General features: G+C 42.5%; 1 protein-coding gene across 1 annotated transcript; it reads left to right on the top strand.

Annotated features, from left to right (window-relative positions):
- Positions 1-3,892: 3,892 nt before the first annotated feature.
- On the top strand, positions 3,893-9,212 carry LOC110508501 (myeloid-associated differentiation marker homolog). The gene is made up of 2 exons (XM_021589058.2): positions 3,893-4,259; positions 7,126-9,212. Exon 2 carries the CDS (start codon positions 7,260-7,262, stop codon positions 8,139-8,141), a length of 882 nt encoding a protein of 293 aa, XP_021444733.1. The 5' UTR covers positions 3,893-4,259; positions 7,126-7,259; the 3' UTR covers positions 8,142-9,212.
- Positions 9,213-17,248: the final 8,036 nt, after the last annotated feature.

Here is a 17,248-nt window from a genome sequence, read left to right as displayed (position 1 = left end):
TGGTGTCCTGTGTGAATTTAAGTATGCTCCCTCTAATTCTCTCTTTCTTTCTCTTCTCTTGGAGGACCTGAGCCCTAGGACCATGCCTCAGGACTATCTGGCCTGATGACTCCTTGCTGTCCCCAGTCCACCTGGTCGCGCTGCTGCTCCAGTTTCAACTGTCCTAACCTGTTCACCGGATGTGCTACCTGTCCCAGACCTGCTGTTTTCTATTCTTTCTCTCTACCGCACCTGCTGTCTCTAACTCTGAATGATCGGCAATGAAAAGCCAACTGACATTTACTCCTGAGGTGCTGACCTTTTGCACCCTCTACAACCACAGTGATTATTATTATTTGACCCTGCTGGTCATCTATGAGTGTTTGAACATCTTGGCCATGTACTGTTATAATCTACACCTGGCACAGCCAGAAGAGAACTGGTCACCCCTCATAGCCTGGTTTCTTCCTAGGTTCCTGCCTTTCTAGGGAGTTTTTCTGTGCCTCTATCCCTGCATTGCTTGCTGTTTGGGGTTTTAGGCTGGGTTTCTGTACAGCACTTTGTGACATCGGCTGATGTAAAAAGGGCTTTATGAATAAATTTGATTGATTGACTGGTTGATGCTTTTTTATAAAACACTCTTAGGCCTCACTCCCCCCTATCTGGGATACCTACTGCAGCACTCATCCTCCACATTTGTATTTTATTTAACTAGTCAAGTCAGTTAAGTCAACTGTTCTGCCTTATTATTATTCGACCATGCTGATCATTTATGAACATTTGAACATCTTGGCCATGTTCTGTTATAATCTCCACCCGGCACAGCCAGAAGAGGACTGGCCGTCCCACATATGCTCTCTCTAATTCTCTCTTTCTTTCTCTCTCTCGGAGGACCTGAGCCCTAGGACCATGCCCCAGGAATACCTGACATGATGACTCCTTGCTGTCCCCAGTCCACCTGACTGTGCTGCTGCTCCAGTTTCAACTATTCTGCCTTATTATTATTGGACCATGCTGGTCATTTATGAACATTTGAACATCTTGGCCATGTTCTGTTATAATCTCCACCCGGCACAGCCAGAAGAGGACTGGCCACCCCACATAGCCTGGTTCCTCTCTAGGTTTCTTCCTAGGTTTTGGCCTTTCTAGGGAGTTTTTCCTAGCCACCGTGCTTCTACACCTGCATGGCTTGCTGTTTGGGGTTTTAGGCTGGGTTTCTGTACAGCACTTTGAGATATCAGCTGATGTACGAAGGGCTATATAAATTTGATTTGATTTTAAGAACAAATACATATTTACAGTGATGGCCAAATCCTAACCCAGACGACGCTGGGCCAATTGTGCGCCGCCCTATGGAATTCCCCATCATGGCCGGTTGTGATACAGCCTGGAATCGTACCAGGGTCTGTAGTGACACCTCTAGCACTGAGATGCAGTGCCTTAGACTGCTGCGCCACTCGGGAGCCCATATACAACACCCGTTCTGCCAGTCACATTCTGTTAAAGGTCCCCAAAGCACACACATCCCTGGGTAGCTCCTCTTTTCAGTTCGCTGTAGCTAGTGGCTGGAACGAGCTGCAAAAAAACACTCAAACTGGACAGTTTTATCTCCATCCCTTCATTCAAAGACTCAATCATGGACACTCTTACTAACAGTTGTGGCTGCGTCGCATGATGTAATGTTGTCTCTACCTTCTTGAATTTGTGCTGTTGTCTCTGCCCAGTAATGTTTGTACCATGTTTTGTGCAGCTACCATGTTGTGCTGCTGTCATGTTGTCTTGCTACCATGTTGTTGTCATGTGGTGTTGCTACCATGCAATGTTGTTGTTCTAGGTCTCTCTTTATGTAGTGTTGTGGTGTCTCTCTTGTTGTGATGTGTGTTTTGTCCTATATCTTCTTCTTTTTTATCCCAGTCCCCATCCCCACAGGAGGCCTTTTTCTATTTGGTAGGCCGTCATTGTAAATAAGAATTTGTTCTTAACTGACTTGCCTAGTTAAATTAAATGTATATTTGAAATCCAAAGTTGAACTTGCCAGAGGCATTTCACTGTACTTGTGTGCCACGTGACAATAAAACTTTAAATTTTAAACTTTAAATTACATTAGTAGTATAGGGCTCAGGTGTTCTTGTGGGCTCGTGGACATAGTCCTTATTTGAAAACAGGCACCAGTGTGTGTGTGTGTGTGTGTGTGTGTGAGAGAGAGTGTGTTGTGTGCGTGCTTGCATACTTGTGGTGCGGCATTGTAAAACTTCAGATGCCTTCAGTCTGTTTCTGAGAAAGTAGTCATTAGGGGAGTAAATAAATAGTGGTTTCCATGGGAACTGTCTCTGTTTCTTAGCAACATATACAAATAATGTCAATGACAACAAAGAAGTACCTGCAAAATAATTTATTGGTAGCCATTGACTGATAACATATTGTTATAGGTTACAGATGTAATATTATACCATTTGAAGGACATTGCCTGCTATAAATATGAACCATTATGCCAAATGAAACTGTAATAACTAAATGACAATCAATTGAATTAATAAACCTGTAATTATTTTCATTAATTTACAGTGCCTTCAGAGAGTATTCATACCCCTTGACTTATTCCACATTTTGTTGGTACAGCCTGAATTAAAAATGGATTAAATAGATTTTGTTTCGCTCATTTACACACAATACCCCATAATGACAAAGTGAAAACATGTATTTCGAAGTGTTTGCAAATTGATTGACGATGAAATACAGAATATCTAATTCAGCCTAAGTATTCACACCCCTGAGTCAATACATGTTAGAATCACCTTTGGCAGCGATTACAGCTGTGAGTCTTTCTGGGTACGTCTCTAAGAACCTGGATTGTATAATATTTGCAAAAAATTAAAAAAATTGTTCTAGCTCTGTCAAGTTAGTTCATTTCTAGACAGCCATTTTCAAGTCTTGCCATACATTTGGAAGGCAATTTAAGTCTAAACTGTAACTAGGCCACTCATGAACAATCAATGTCATCTTGGTAAGCAAATCCAGTGTATATTTGGCCTTGTCTTTTAGGTTATTGCTGGTTATTTTTTTTTCTCCCCGTGTCTGCTAGAAAGTAGACTGAACCAGGTTTTCTTCCATGAATTTTGTCTATGCTTAGCTCTATTCTGTTTATTGTCATCCTAAAAAAAATCCCCAGTCCCTGCTGATGACAAGCATACCCACAACATGATGCAGCCACCATCATGGTTGAAAATATGAAGATTGACACTCATCACACTCAGTGATGTGTTGTGTTGGATTTGCCCCAAACATAAGGACATAAAGTTTATTCCTTTGCCACATTTTTAACAGTTTTACTTTAGTGCCGTATTACAAACAGGATGCATGTTTTGTAATAGTTTGTTTTCTGTACAGGCTTCCTTCTTTTCACTCTGTAGTTTAGGTTAGTATTGTGGAGTAACTACAATGTTGCTGATCCATCCTCAGTTTTCTATCACATCCATTACACTCTAACTGTTTAAGACCATGGGCCTCTTGGTAAAATCCCTGAGCGGTTTCCTTCCTCTCCAGCAACTGAGTTAGGTAGGACGACTGTATCTTTCTAGTGATTGGTTGTATTTATACACCATCCAAAGTGTAATTAATTACTTCACCATGCTCAAAGGGATATTCAATGTCTGCTTTTTATTTGTTACCCATCTACCAAAAGGAGAAAATGGATGTGGTTTATTTCTGCATGTTAAAAAAGTAAAATAAGTAGCATATCTGGATGTCATTTATAGTAGATATATCTGTCAAGATGTATAATCCTGTAATATGATTCTGGCCCGCAATGCCAAAAATATATTCTAATGTGGCCCTCCATGGAAAATGCCCAGGCTTGCTGTAACACAACAAAATGTGGAACATCTAAAGGGGTGTGAATACTTGTTGAAGGCACTGTGTATATCGGGTTGTTAATATAGTGATTATTCAGATACTGACCTATTGATGGACGCACAGATCCAGACTTCTAGAATTTGGCAACACACTTGTAGCCTACAGAAAACGTACAATCAATTCATCTTAGAAACTAGCCTACTTAGTCGAGTGCAATTTTGCGTGGAGGAGGGGTGGGATGGCGCGCAGTAGAAAGATGATGGCGACATTTGATACCTAATTTGGTTTGCACTGGGCGGGGAGCTGGGTGGATGTGCTTTTCTTACTATGACTAGGGAGAACGGACTAGGAGGGCTACGCTTGCAAACTCCCATTCGATTGGAGATCCTGAGAGAAACTGAGGATATTGCAGCCACAACGTAACAAAGGTAATACATTTTGGTTACAGTGTTATATTTGAGATTGTGAAATATAGAGGTCTATTCGAGAGTTTTTTTTTTCTCAACACGATGACTACAAATTGTACAACCAGTTGAAACGTGTCCTAACTGCATGCCTTTTATAGTTTTAAACACGTCCTAACTGCATGCCTTTTACAGTTTTTTGTTGTTTATCTTTCAGAGTCAGCTTTCTACACTATGCAATTGAAACATCCCTTTTGCACATCAAATAGCCTAGAAGTATTTTGGACACAGGGATAGTCACGAAAAGAACTTCTGCAGTGTTGTAAAACTGTTTTGCCATTCAAATGTATTTTGCCTCATATGAATGACTTGATGGGGGGATACACTCGTTTTGTTCTAACACTGAGAAACTCCAGGGCGCGGCACAATTGAGCGTCACACCCACCCCAGACTGTGGTTGTCAATGAGCAACCAGAATAACGGAAGGATAACAGTAGGCTACGGCTGTCAGAATAACAGGAAAGTAGTGAAACGATTTCAGATTAATATTTTGATTATGAGGGCTCTGGTAGTTTGTGGGAATGTGGGTGCAGGCGTTCCTATAGTCCCTACTATTGATCAGAACACTTGTTATAACACAAACATTTCCCCCTATATTGTTGCATCTGACCAGCTCACCTATGGAGCATGGTGAAACAACGTGGACATTTTGGACACGTTGGTTTTAACAATACAGTACATCATGGCCTAGGGTATTTCTGTGACATCCTCAGTGACTAAAATATCTCAATATTACGGTATTCAGTGTCTACAGTTTACATCACTGTATTGTGCCTCTATTTCACTTTTTCTCCCTCTCTCCCTTTCTCCCTCCCTCCATTGTGGGATCATTAGCTGACAGACTAGTCCCTTGTGTCTATACCCAGCAGTCTGGGAGCCTATGGCTCTTTATCTGGATTAAGGGTGAAATCGAGTTAACCATGTTGTGTCATGACAACGCTCTTGACCCCTGCCTCAAACAAACACTGAGCCTGCCCTCTTCACCCTCAAGCTTGTGTGTGTGTGACTGCAAAAGTATGCTATTGTATTTCCTGTTTCCCCTCCTGTCCAGGCTATGTGTGAGCCTATGAGCCTATTTTAAGCACCTCTCTAAAGGAAAGGCTGTCTTTTCCATGCCACCCCCTAAAAGGTGGCTTACCCATTTTCCTAACATGATTTCATAAGTACCAAGTAATGGCTGGGAGTGGATGGATTTTTCCACTACTTCCTCCCATAGGTTTATTTTAAGTGGTTTACGTGATTAGTGTTTCTCTTTTTACGTGATTAGTGTTTCTCTTTGATAGAGAGACAGAAAAAGAGAGGGATACAGAAAGAGAGAGAGATTTATGAAGGTAAAAGAGTCCAATATAAAAAAAGAGAGATCGGGAGAGGGGACTTGGCACCTTTTGACTCAGTTAGCAGTTCGGCAGTAGTCTGCATAGCTGGGATAAATCAACGAGTTGGAAAATCTTACAAGAGGGAGGGTGCACGAGAGAGAGAGAGAGAATGAGAGAGGGAGGTGACTCACTGTTCTGCTATTCCTCTTCATAGTTGTGTTTAAAGTGTGCCTTTCTGAGATTAAGGCACAGGGATTTCCCCATTTTACTTACTTCAACTAGCCTGTTCTGCCTGACTGCTTTGGTCACTCTCACTTTGAGTTTGTCCATAGTTTAACATCTTTATTCATCTGTCTGTTTCCTCTATTTCTCTCTATCCATATCCCTTCCCTCTTGCTCCCACTCTCTGTCCCCTGCTGTTTGAACAAGACATTTTGTTAATGTAAACAGGTGTGTCTCTTTTAGTCCCTCCTACGTTATGTAATCTGGGAGCATGGACTCTTCACCATTTGTGGAGGGGACTGGAGGAGAGAGTGGCTTGGGGGAGTGGGAGGGAGCAATAGTTACCCAGGCCTGAGTGTCTCTGGATAATGAGACTGTTAGTGACCGATGACAGATTGGCTGTGAGTTCGGGTGGGGGTCTCTCAGCACCACGCCTGTCTGAAAAGCGGGGGTGCGGGGTAAAAGCATGTCCAGTGACACTGACTCACTGACTTTTAGAATAGGAATCCCTCAGCTGATAAAGCCTTCTCAGAGAATGAAAATGAAAAGAAGGAACCTTATACTTTCACATCCTCTTATACAGTTGAAGTCGGAAGGTTACATACACTTAGGTTGGAGTTATTAAAACTGATTTTCCCATGATGTCAAGCAAAGAGGCACTGAGTTTGAAAGTAGGCCCTGAAATACATCCACAGGTACACCTCCAATTGACTCAGGCTAATTGACATAATTTATCAGAAGCTTCTAAAGCCATTACATAATTCTCTGGAATTTTCCAAGCTGTTTAAAGGCACAGTCAAATTATTGTATGTAATCTTCTGACCCAATGGAATTGTGATACAGTGAATTATAAATGAAATAATCTGTCTGTAAACAATTGTTGGAAAAATGACTTGTGTCATGCACAAAGTAGATGTCCTAACCGGCATTCCAAAACTATAGTTTGTTAACAAGAAAATTGTGGAGTGGTTGAAGTTTTAATGACACCAATCTAAGTCTATATCAACTTCTGACTTCAACTGTACATGGTTTTTAAAATGCGAAATCCATGATTGAATTGATAAACTTTTGTGTATTGTCACCCATTATTATGTTGCATTTACAAGGAGATATTGGAAAGAAAATATAACTGTTGCCCTCATGTCGTCAAATATGATACACCATCACGAATGTTTTATGAAAACCATAATGGAATCAAGACTTGCCATTAGAACTTCATTGTTTTTATATGAATGCATTCTGTTAATTTGTTCTTTGTTACTGAAGCTGCTCTCAATTCTGTGTCTCCTTAGAAGATCCCTCTGCACCCGATGCACCAAGAACAGTAGTCCTACAGTATTCCACATAAATATCTCCTCTCCGGCCTATTCAGCCTTTCACTTTATTCTAACCCATTCTAGTTGTCAAGCATCATCCATATCCCATCATGCCGATAGTAGTGGTGCACTCCAACCCCCTGTTCTGGGTGCGTTTGTGTGCTCTGGTCTTCTCCTGTGTGGCCTTTGCTGTGACCGTCCATGGGGCCAACCTCTCCCATGGCACAGGGGACTGGTGTGTGTTCTGCTGGGCCTTCAGCTTCGCTGGGACCCTGCTGGTGCTGCTGGTGGAGCTGTTTGGCCTGCAGACCCGTGCCCCTGTCTCCTGGAAGAACTTCCCCATCACCTTTGCCTGCTACGCCTCCCTGCTCTGCCTCTCTGCCTCCATCATCTTCCCCCTCTACTTCCTCAAGGGTCAGACCTACCGCAGCGAGACTCAAAACTACCGCATTGTGGCCACCGTCTTTTCCTGCCTGGCAACCATCGCTTACATTTGTGAGGTGAGCATCAGCAAAGCCAGGCCAGGAGAGGTAGCAGGTTACATGGCCACCGCCCCGGGTCTGCTCAAGGTGTGTGAGACTTTTGTAGCCTGCGTCATCTTCGTCTTCATCAGCGACCCAGTGTCCTACGACTCACACGATGCACTGAGGTGGTGCCTGGCCGTCTTCTGCATCTGTTTCATCCTGTCGGCGGCCATTATAGTGCTGTGTATCTGTGAGTGCACCGGCTGCCTGCCCTTCCCCTTTGCCCGCTTCCTGTCCGCCTACGCCGTTCTGGCTGTCGCCATGTACCTCTCCGCCACCATCATCTGGCCCATTTTTAAGTTTGACAAGAAGCACGGGGGATCCTCCAGGCCCTATGGCTGTGGCAGATATGCAGGGCTGTGCGACTGGGACAGGCAGATGGCTGTGGCTGTGCTCACCGCAGTCAACCTTGTGCTCTACCTGGCAGACCTGATCTACTCTGCCCGACTGGTGTTTGTTACTGTGTAAGAGGAAGGAAGAGGGAGGTAGTTGATTTGATTACAATGTAGAGAGAGGTTGAGGAGTAGAAATGAAGAGGTAACGAAATAAACTGCTTACTGTATTTTGCGTCATTTATATATCAATGTTCAGACAGAGGTCACCTACTCACCCAGAGAGGGACTATACATTGAGGGGATTGCTGTGGTATTTCATGCAAAGGAAAACATCCTTATACAATGATGGTGTTATGGACCCAAGAACTCAGATTAGATGGACCAGATCTTTTTTTTAAATTTTTTTAGTTTTATCTCTGATTATCTGACACACAAACACACACAGTGTTCCATAGACAGGATGGATTTATTGAGTATGTTGATGTTACTATAGTTACATCTTAACTTTGAATGGTCTTTTTATAAGCATGGCTTTTTAGAAATGATGCAATACTGTTAGTAGATGTAATATTTAGTTTACAGAACAACTCACACCTACCTAGTTTGGAGTTAAGAAAACAAGAAAAGATGTAGAAAATGTGTACACTGCTCCAAAGTTTGAAAAAAATGAAAGTTTAGGAATTCATATTAAGTTGTGTTAGCCTAGCTTTTTGGTGATTTTATATTCCTGTTTTCACTTTTTTTTTTTTTTTATATATATATATTTTTCATATTCTGCCAAGCTGTTTGGTCAAGAGTTTATTTTATGTTGAAAGAATATATTCAAAAGTTAATGCGCATTTACTGTTTGACACTTGTTTGCTATAACTCATTTCCTGTCGGTGATGAGCTCTAAAAAAAAACATCTTAGAATAAAAAAAGTAAGTTGTTAGTTACATTTATTATCCTTAATCTGGCCCATTGGTTTGTACTACTGTGTCAGTCTGCTCTCGTGGACGAGAATGTCCACTTTGTCATAGAGAGGGAGATCTTTTCGCGGCATTGTCTTCGGCTCTACTTCCTGCTGTTACTGATACATGACATGTCCTTTGTTTCGTTTTTTTATTTTTATTCCACTGTGCCTGTTGAGAATGTGCCTACCACATCAGTGTTTTGGGAGAATATAATCCAGTGTTCAATAAAAGTCATGTGATATATTATTAAAGCCTGTGTGCCAGTCACTTCTTGTGTCTGTAACTATTTACTTGTGAGAGATAAATTACATATTTACTTCAGTTGTTTAATATTAATAGTTAATGCTTAACAATAGTGAGACATTTCTGTATCTACTAATGCTGTGTTTCTTTAAAGGAATGGTTCCACTCTAGCTACAATACAATATACATATAGGACAAATCACAGCGAGAGAGACAACACAACACTACATAAAGAGAGACCAAAGAGACCTAACATAGCAAGGCAGCAACACGTGACAACACAGCATGGTAGAGACAACATGGTATAAACATTATTAGGCACAGACAACAGCACAAAGGGCAAGAAGGTAGAGACAACAATACATCACACAAAGCAGCCACAACTGTCCGTAAGAGTGTCCATGATTGAGTCTGAATTAAGAAATTGAGATAAAACTGTCCAGTTTAAGTGTTTGTTGAACTCCTTCCAGTTGCTAGCTGCAGAAGACTGAAAAGAGGAGCGACCCACAACTCATTGCCTCAAGAAGAAAACAAGGTAGTCTCTCTCACTTGATTATAATTTTCTGCAACAGTCCTTGTTCGTTATAAAAGTAAACCATTAACACCAAGATTATTTCTCAATTTCTCTCCTGATCTCTCTCAAAACACACTCACACACACACACACACACAGTAGCATCCCACCCACATCCCAAACTGCTGTAGGAGGTGTGGTTGTGGGTTGCTGCCTTATACAGTGCCTTGTGAAAGTATTCGGCCCCCTTGAACTTTGCGACCTTTTGCCACATTTCAGGCTTCAAACATAAAGATATAAAACTGTATTTTTTTGTGAAGAATCAACAACAAGTGGGACACAATCATGAAGTGGAACAAAATTTATTGGATATTTCTAACTTTTTTAACAAATCAAAAACTGAAAAACTGAACTGCAAGGCACTGTATATATTGGTTTATAAATTAGATGCCACAGTCTGCTCCAGAGAAGTTGATGCAATCTCCCTCTGCCTCTGTGGTAGAGAATGGCACAAACAGGTCCTCGGATAGAGAGCAATTCTGCTACTCAATTTGAAGGAACCAGTAGCTATCCCCAGTGGACACAGCTACTGTACGGGCTGTATCAGGGGGTGCTGGGGTGAAGATGACTCCTCAAAGATCTTCAGCTGTCCTCAGTGCAGACAGACCTTCACTCCAAGACCAATTCTGAAGAGAAACACCATTTTAGCTGAGTTGGTTGAGGAACTGAAGACAGGAGGACTTAAAGCTTCTCCCTCTGGTCAAAGCTGCCCATATGATGGAGCTGGAGATGTGGCATCTGATCTTTGCCTCATTGGTCAGCTCAAAGCAATCAGATCCTGTCTGGTGTCTCTGGCCTCTTACTGTGCAGCTCACCCCCACTCTCCCAAGGAATGTCCTACCCCAAGAAAGGATAGACCTGGTTGAAGTGACCATGCAGCTGAAGGAGCGAATCTACTCTCATCATGACAGGCTTGTGTAGAACTACTGTTGTACTGATCAGTGTGTCTGTGTGTGTGATGCATTGAACACAGAAGCCATGATACAAACTCAGCTACAGCGCAAAGCACCAAGAAACAGGTAAGGACTGAAAAACAATAATCTCTTGCCATTCAACCTCAGTTGTTTAACCATGCCAGAATATGGCCATTTCTGAAAGCATGTTATGTGCACAAAGAATACTTATGCCCATTCCTGTGACTGAAAACTATAGGGAAGCAATATGTTTGGCGCCTGGGATTGATGGATATAATTTCAACAAAATTAAATCTAAATCTAAAGGTTAAAGGTAAGTTTCTATCAAAATCTATAGAACTAAGGCCTCCCGGGTGGTGCAGTGGTCTAAGGCTTTGCATCACAGTGTTCCACCAGAGACTCTGGGTTTGAGCCCAGGCTCAGTTACAGCCAGCCATGACTAGGAGGTCTGTGGGACGACGCACAATTGGCCTAGTGTCATCCAGGTTAGGTGTGATGTGAAGCAGAGGGTAACAGCACAAGTAGTGCAGGTGATGGGGGATTTCTTGTGGCAGAGAATACAACGACGCCTCCCCGCTGTGCTTTTTCTGAGGCACATTCAGGTCTGCAGTTCTGTATTTTGGCCAGGCGTGAGTGGGTGTGGAGCCAGAGACAGCAATCCTTCTTGGTCCTTTCACAGCCTGGAGGTGTGTTGGGTCATTGTCCTGTTGAAACTAAGAGCAAACCAGATGGGATGGCGTATCGCTGCAGAATGCTGTGGTAGCCATGCTGGTTAAGTGTGCCTTGAATTCTAAATTAATCACTGACAATGTCACCAGCAAAGAACCCCCACACCATCACACCTACTCCTCCACACTTCAAGGTGGGAAACACATGCAGAGATCATCCGTTCACCTACTCTGTGCAGACCAAAGGACAGATTTCCACCGCTCTAATGTCCATTCCTCGTGTTTCTTGGCCCAAGCAAGTCTCTTCTTCTTATTGGTGTCCTTTAATAGTGGTTTCTTTGCAGCAATTCGACCATGAAGGGCTGATTCACGTAGTCTCCTCTGAACAGTTGACATTGAGATGTGTCTGGTACTTGAATTCTGTGAAGCAGAGCTCCCGAGTGGTGCAGCGGTCTAAGACACTGCCTCTCAGCGCTAGAGGTGTCACCACAGACACCCTGGTTCGAATCCAGGCTGCATCATAACCGGCTGTGATTGGGAGTCCCGTAGAGCACTCCACAATTGGCCCAGCGTCTTCTGGGTTTCCCAAGGGTAGGCTGTCATTGTAAATAAGAATGTTCTAAATTGACTTGCCTAGTTAAACAAATGTAAAGCATTTATTTGGGCTGAAATTTCTGAGGATGGTAACTCTCATGAACCTATCCTTTACAGCAGATCCGTAATCCTTTCTTGTGGAGGTCCTCATGAAGGCCAATTTCATCATAGCGCTTGATGGTTTTTGCGACTGCACTTGTAGAAACATTCAAAGTTATTGACATTTTCTGGATTGACTGACCTTCATGTCTTAAAGTAATGATGGATTGTCATTTATCTTGCTTATTTGAGCTGTTCTTGCCGTAATATGGACTTGGTCTTTTACCAAATAGGGGTATCTTCTGTGTATCACCCCTACCTTGTCACAACACAACTGATTGGCTCAAACTCATTAAGAAGGAAAGAAATTCCACAAATGAACTTTTAACAAGGCACACCTGTTACATTGAAATGCATTCCAGGTGACTACCTGATGAAGCTGGTTGAGAGAATGCCAAGTGTTCAAAGCTGTCATCAAGGCAACGGGTGGCTACTTTGAAGAATCAAAAAAGAAAAACATATTTTGATTTGTTTAACACTTTTTTGGTTACTACATGATTCCATTTCATAGTTTTGAATGTAGAAAATAGTACAAATAAAGAAAAACCCTTGAATGAGTAGGTGACTGGTTCTGTATATACAGTGCATTCGAAAAGTATTCAGACCCCTTGACTTTTTCCACATTTTGTTACGTTAAAGCCTTATCCTAAAATTTATTAAATTGTAGTCCCCCCCATCAATCTACAAACAATACCCTACAATGACAAAGCAAAAACTGTTAGACAAACCTTGAATGAGTAGGTGTGTCCCCAAACCTTTGACTGGTACTGTTTTGTGTATTTGTTTTCTCGTTCCTCTCTCCTGGTTTCTAGAAGTGCCAGTCAATCTCTACATCGACTGAACTCACAGAAACACCCAGAATCACATTGGTTCCTCTGGGGGATTTTGGTAAAGTGTGACGTCGGTAGAGATTGAAGGACATGTTCAAAGGGGAATGGCCCAACAAATCTAGGGCAGGTGAGAATGGACACTTCACTGTCATTCTAACATTTTCTATAGAACATTACTACTCCTCACTGTAAAAGTCAAATTCTTATTCCTTCATAGCAGGCACAGTGAAACTCCTGCAGAGCCCCAGATCAGACCAGAGATCTTATTATACTTTAAGTCAGTTTCAACTCCATTAATGACAAGAGTGCTGCATCTGGTCTTAGCTCAGGGCTAAATCTGCATCGTGGCAGTGTTCTGTTGATTCTATTCATCCTCTTGTTACCATTCCTTTCATATTAGTGTTGTACTTGACTAAACTGACTCCTCCTTTCCTTTCCTTCCCTCCATCCTCTTCCCTCGTAGATTCCTGTCAGCTCAGCTTATGTCTGAGGAGAACAGGGTGGTGCCAGTGAGGGCCAGGGACCACTCCTGTCCTGACTACCCAGAGAGGTTTGATCACTGGAGTGCTGTGCACTGAGGCTCTGTCAAGGCACTACTACTGGGAGGCCGAGTAGAGGGGTAGTGGCATTAACATGGGCTGTGGCATACAAAGAGATGACCAGGAGAGGAGAGGGCAACAACTCCCACTTTGGACGTAATGAGTTTGTTCTGTTCCAGAAAATGTCTGGCACAATAATGTGGTCACTAGAATATCCACTCCAACCTCTAGGCGCCGGAGAAGAAGGCTGACATTGTACGTGTCCCCAATCGACTGTTTTTTCGTTCGTTTATTTGCGTTGCTTGTAACTTGTTTTTTAAACGTATTTTCTACTTAATGTTGCCGCTATCGTCTCTTATGACTCTTACTCACCACGGACTGGCAGAATCCTTTTTTTACTTTAACGAGTCCGACAAGCCCGATGCGAATGATATACTGCTTTCTCGGGAACAGGCCCAGATCCCCGTGATTTGCATGAAGAGGAGGCAGAGAAAAAGGGGCCAGAGGGCGGGCTGCCTTCTGAGAATTCGCATTTGAACGAATAAACCCCCACTTCCTTCCATTCTGCAAGCAAACATGCAAACTTTGGAGAATAAAATCGATGACCTACGCGGAAGATTAAACTACCAACAGGACATTCGAAACTGTAATATCTTATGCTTCACAGAGTCATTGCTAAACGACAACACTATCAACATACAGCTGGCTAGTTATGCACGGTACCGGCAGGATAGAACAGCAGCGTCTGGTAAGACAAGGGGCGGCGGACTATGTATTTTTGTAAATAACAGCTGGTGCACAATATCTAATGAAGTCTCAAGCTATAACTCACCTGAGGTAGAGTATCTCATGATAAGCTGTAAACCACACTGACTACCTCGAGAGTTTTCATCTGTATTTTTCGTAGATGTTTACATACCACCACAGACTGAGGCTGGCACTAAGACAGCATTGAATGAGCTTTATTCCACCATAACCAAACAAGAAAACTCTCACCCAGAGGCGGCGCTCCTAGTAGCCGGTGACTTTAATGCAGGGAAACTTAAATCAGTTTTACTGAATTTCTATCAGCATGTTAAATTTGCAATCAGAGGGAAAAATATCTCTGGACCACCTTTACTCCACACACAGAGACGCATACAAAGCTCTCCCTCGCCCTCCATTTGGCAAATCTGAACATAATTCTATCCTCCTGATTCCTGCTTACAAGCTAAAATTAAAGCAGGAAGCACCAGTGACTAGATCTATAAAAAAGTGGTCAGATGAAGCAGATGCTAAGCTACAGGACTGTTTTGCTAGCACAGACTGGAATATGTTCAGGGATTCCTCCAATGGCATTGAGGAGTACACCACATCAGTCATTGGCTTCACCAATAAGTGCATCGATGACGCCATCCCCACAGTGACTGTACGTACATACCCTAATCAGAAGCCATGGATTACAGGCAACATCTGCACTGAGCTATAGGCTAGAGCTGCCGCTTTCAAGGAGCGGGACTCTAACACGGAAGTTTATAAGAAATCCCGCTATGCCCTCCGACGAACCATCATACAGGCTAAACGTCAATACAGGACTAAGACCGAAACGTACTATACCGGCTCTGATGCTCATTGGATGTGGCAGGGCTTGCAAACCATTACAGACTACAAAGGGAAGCACAACTGAGCGCTGCCCAGAGACACGAGCCTGCCAGAAGAGCTAAACTACTTCTATGCTAGCTTCGAGGCAAATAACACTGAAACATGCATGAGAGCACCAGCTGTTCCGGAAGACTGTGTGATCACGTTCTCCGCAGCCGACGTGAGAAAGACCTTTAAACAAGTCAAGTACAATCATTGAAATACTAATACCTTCTTGCTACGTTGTGAAACGAAAAGAAAAGTGGATCCTGTTTCCCCATTCTCTACTCTTCATTTGTCGTCATCCTATCCCCATTACACATTATCACGTTTAGGTCTTCTTGACCCTATCCGACCCTATCCGACTCTCAATCCCCAAAGCCCAAAAACAGATTTGCTATAGTTAGTGTCCTATGAGGATATTGTTTTATATCAACCTCACTCAGGCTCTGGGTTAATGGCCTCACTGTTAGCCCAACGGCTCTTTATCATAAGCCTGACATCAGCTGTTGCCACCAAACAAATGGCGTTAGAAACACATCTGTTGTCATTTGCAGAGGATGCTGCTACCCCCTTGTGGTGGTGGTTTTAGTTGAATGATGTTTGGTTGGAAATGACTGTTCATATCAATGGCAATATCAATGACACTGATGATTTGTGTTTTATATAACACATGCACTGGGGTATGTTTTTATCAAAAGTGTCACTGGTAACCTCAGTGGCAACAGCACAGCATGACAGATTACTGGAGATCTACTGCCATATTGATCAGGAGGGTGTCTGTCTGCTGTGTGTGATGGATCAACACAGGGGCCACGATACAGTCTCAGCTACAGCAGGGAGGACAGACCGACAGGTGGGGCTTGTCATAGCATTCACACGCCCCATAGGGACCAGAGGATATGAGTGCTGTATTACTCTTCTTAGTTGCACAACTTTGTAAAGGGGGTGTGTTCTCTAAGTGTGCAAAAGTAAATATTTGTCATCACCCTCCGATTATGATTCAACATGCATCCTCTTATTTCTTCATCAGACTGGAGAAAGAGACACAGAGAAGCATTTCCATACAGATGTAATGTCAGAGAACTGTTATCAAATGCATGGTCTTAACCCATAAGAGTTTAAGCTATATGGAATTGTTTTCAGAAAATCATGCCAATGATCATTTAGCATTTTTACATGTATTTAACCCCTTATTTCTTACACTAAAATAGTCCTGTGTAAGCTGGGGGAGGGGTTCTACTAAGCTATTTGGAATTGTTTTAAGGTCATACCAAGGATCATTTTGCTATTTGAGTTAGAATTTTAAGACCCCTTGAAGTATCCCCAAAAAATATATTAAAAAAATATTTGATGACATGTTTTTGGGCTTACTGCTATTAGCCTATACAAATGCAGTGAATAACAGATTGCCTACATGGAACAACAGATAGTCCCGCCCACCCCCCAAAAAATATAACTAAAGGAAGTTTGATCTGAAGTGTGTGTCCTATATCTGAGAGATAGAAGAAAGATCAGGAAACATATTTTTTAAATACATGTATTTAACCCTTTATTTTTCTCAGTGAACAGTCTCCATATACTGTATACTTCCATGAATTATTTTGACTGGTACTGGGAGACCTTCAGACGAGTCTTGTGAGCCCTGTCCTAGAACAAAACCGACATGTACGTGTTCGTGAGAGCCTCACCTTTGCATAGAGGGGTCATATTAGTGTGTAGCCAAAACTGTTCGGACGCTATGGACAGAAGTTGGCAGATCAGCTGGACTGACTTCAGATGAGTCCAAAGACGCTTGTGGGGGGTCGTAGGGCAAAACGGAGGACACCATGGTGTTCTCATCTTCCCATAATAGTTTGTAGGCCAAACCGTTCGGACGCTACTGACGATTTTGTGAGAAGACTGATTTTCGGGATGTCTCACGGTCTGACAAACACCGCTCTAGCTCTGTCACCTTTCAGCGCAGACGTGGAAGTGTCACATATGCAGATGTGGTGGATTGAGACGCATTCCAATGCAAAAAAAACGGACATCTTTATCTTAAACTGACATATTTTCATGGTGATGTTTTTTATTATGCTAATTAGATTTCCGCAGGGGCGCAGACATCAATCCTCAGGGAGTTTCATATGGTTTACCAATAGACTTGAGAAAGAAGCATATGAGTTGAAGAAAATCGTTTACAATCCTTGTGGAATTCCAAAGTA

This window comes from Oncorhynchus mykiss, chromosome 28 (assembly GCF_013265735.2).
Source record: "Oncorhynchus mykiss isolate Arlee chromosome 28, USDA_OmykA_1.1, whole genome shotgun sequence".
NCBI lineage: Eukaryota > Metazoa > Chordata > Actinopteri > Salmoniformes > Salmonidae > Oncorhynchus > Oncorhynchus mykiss.
The sequence above is the reverse complement of the archived record's forward strand: the minus strand, read 5'-3'. Positions and strand labels throughout refer to the sequence as shown.

What these genes read in the sequence shown, in the direction of transcription:
- LOC110508501 (XM_021589058.2), top strand. Translation starts at nt 7,260, where the DNA reads ATGCCGATAGTAGTGGTGCACTCCAACCCCCTGTTCTGGGTGCGTTTG.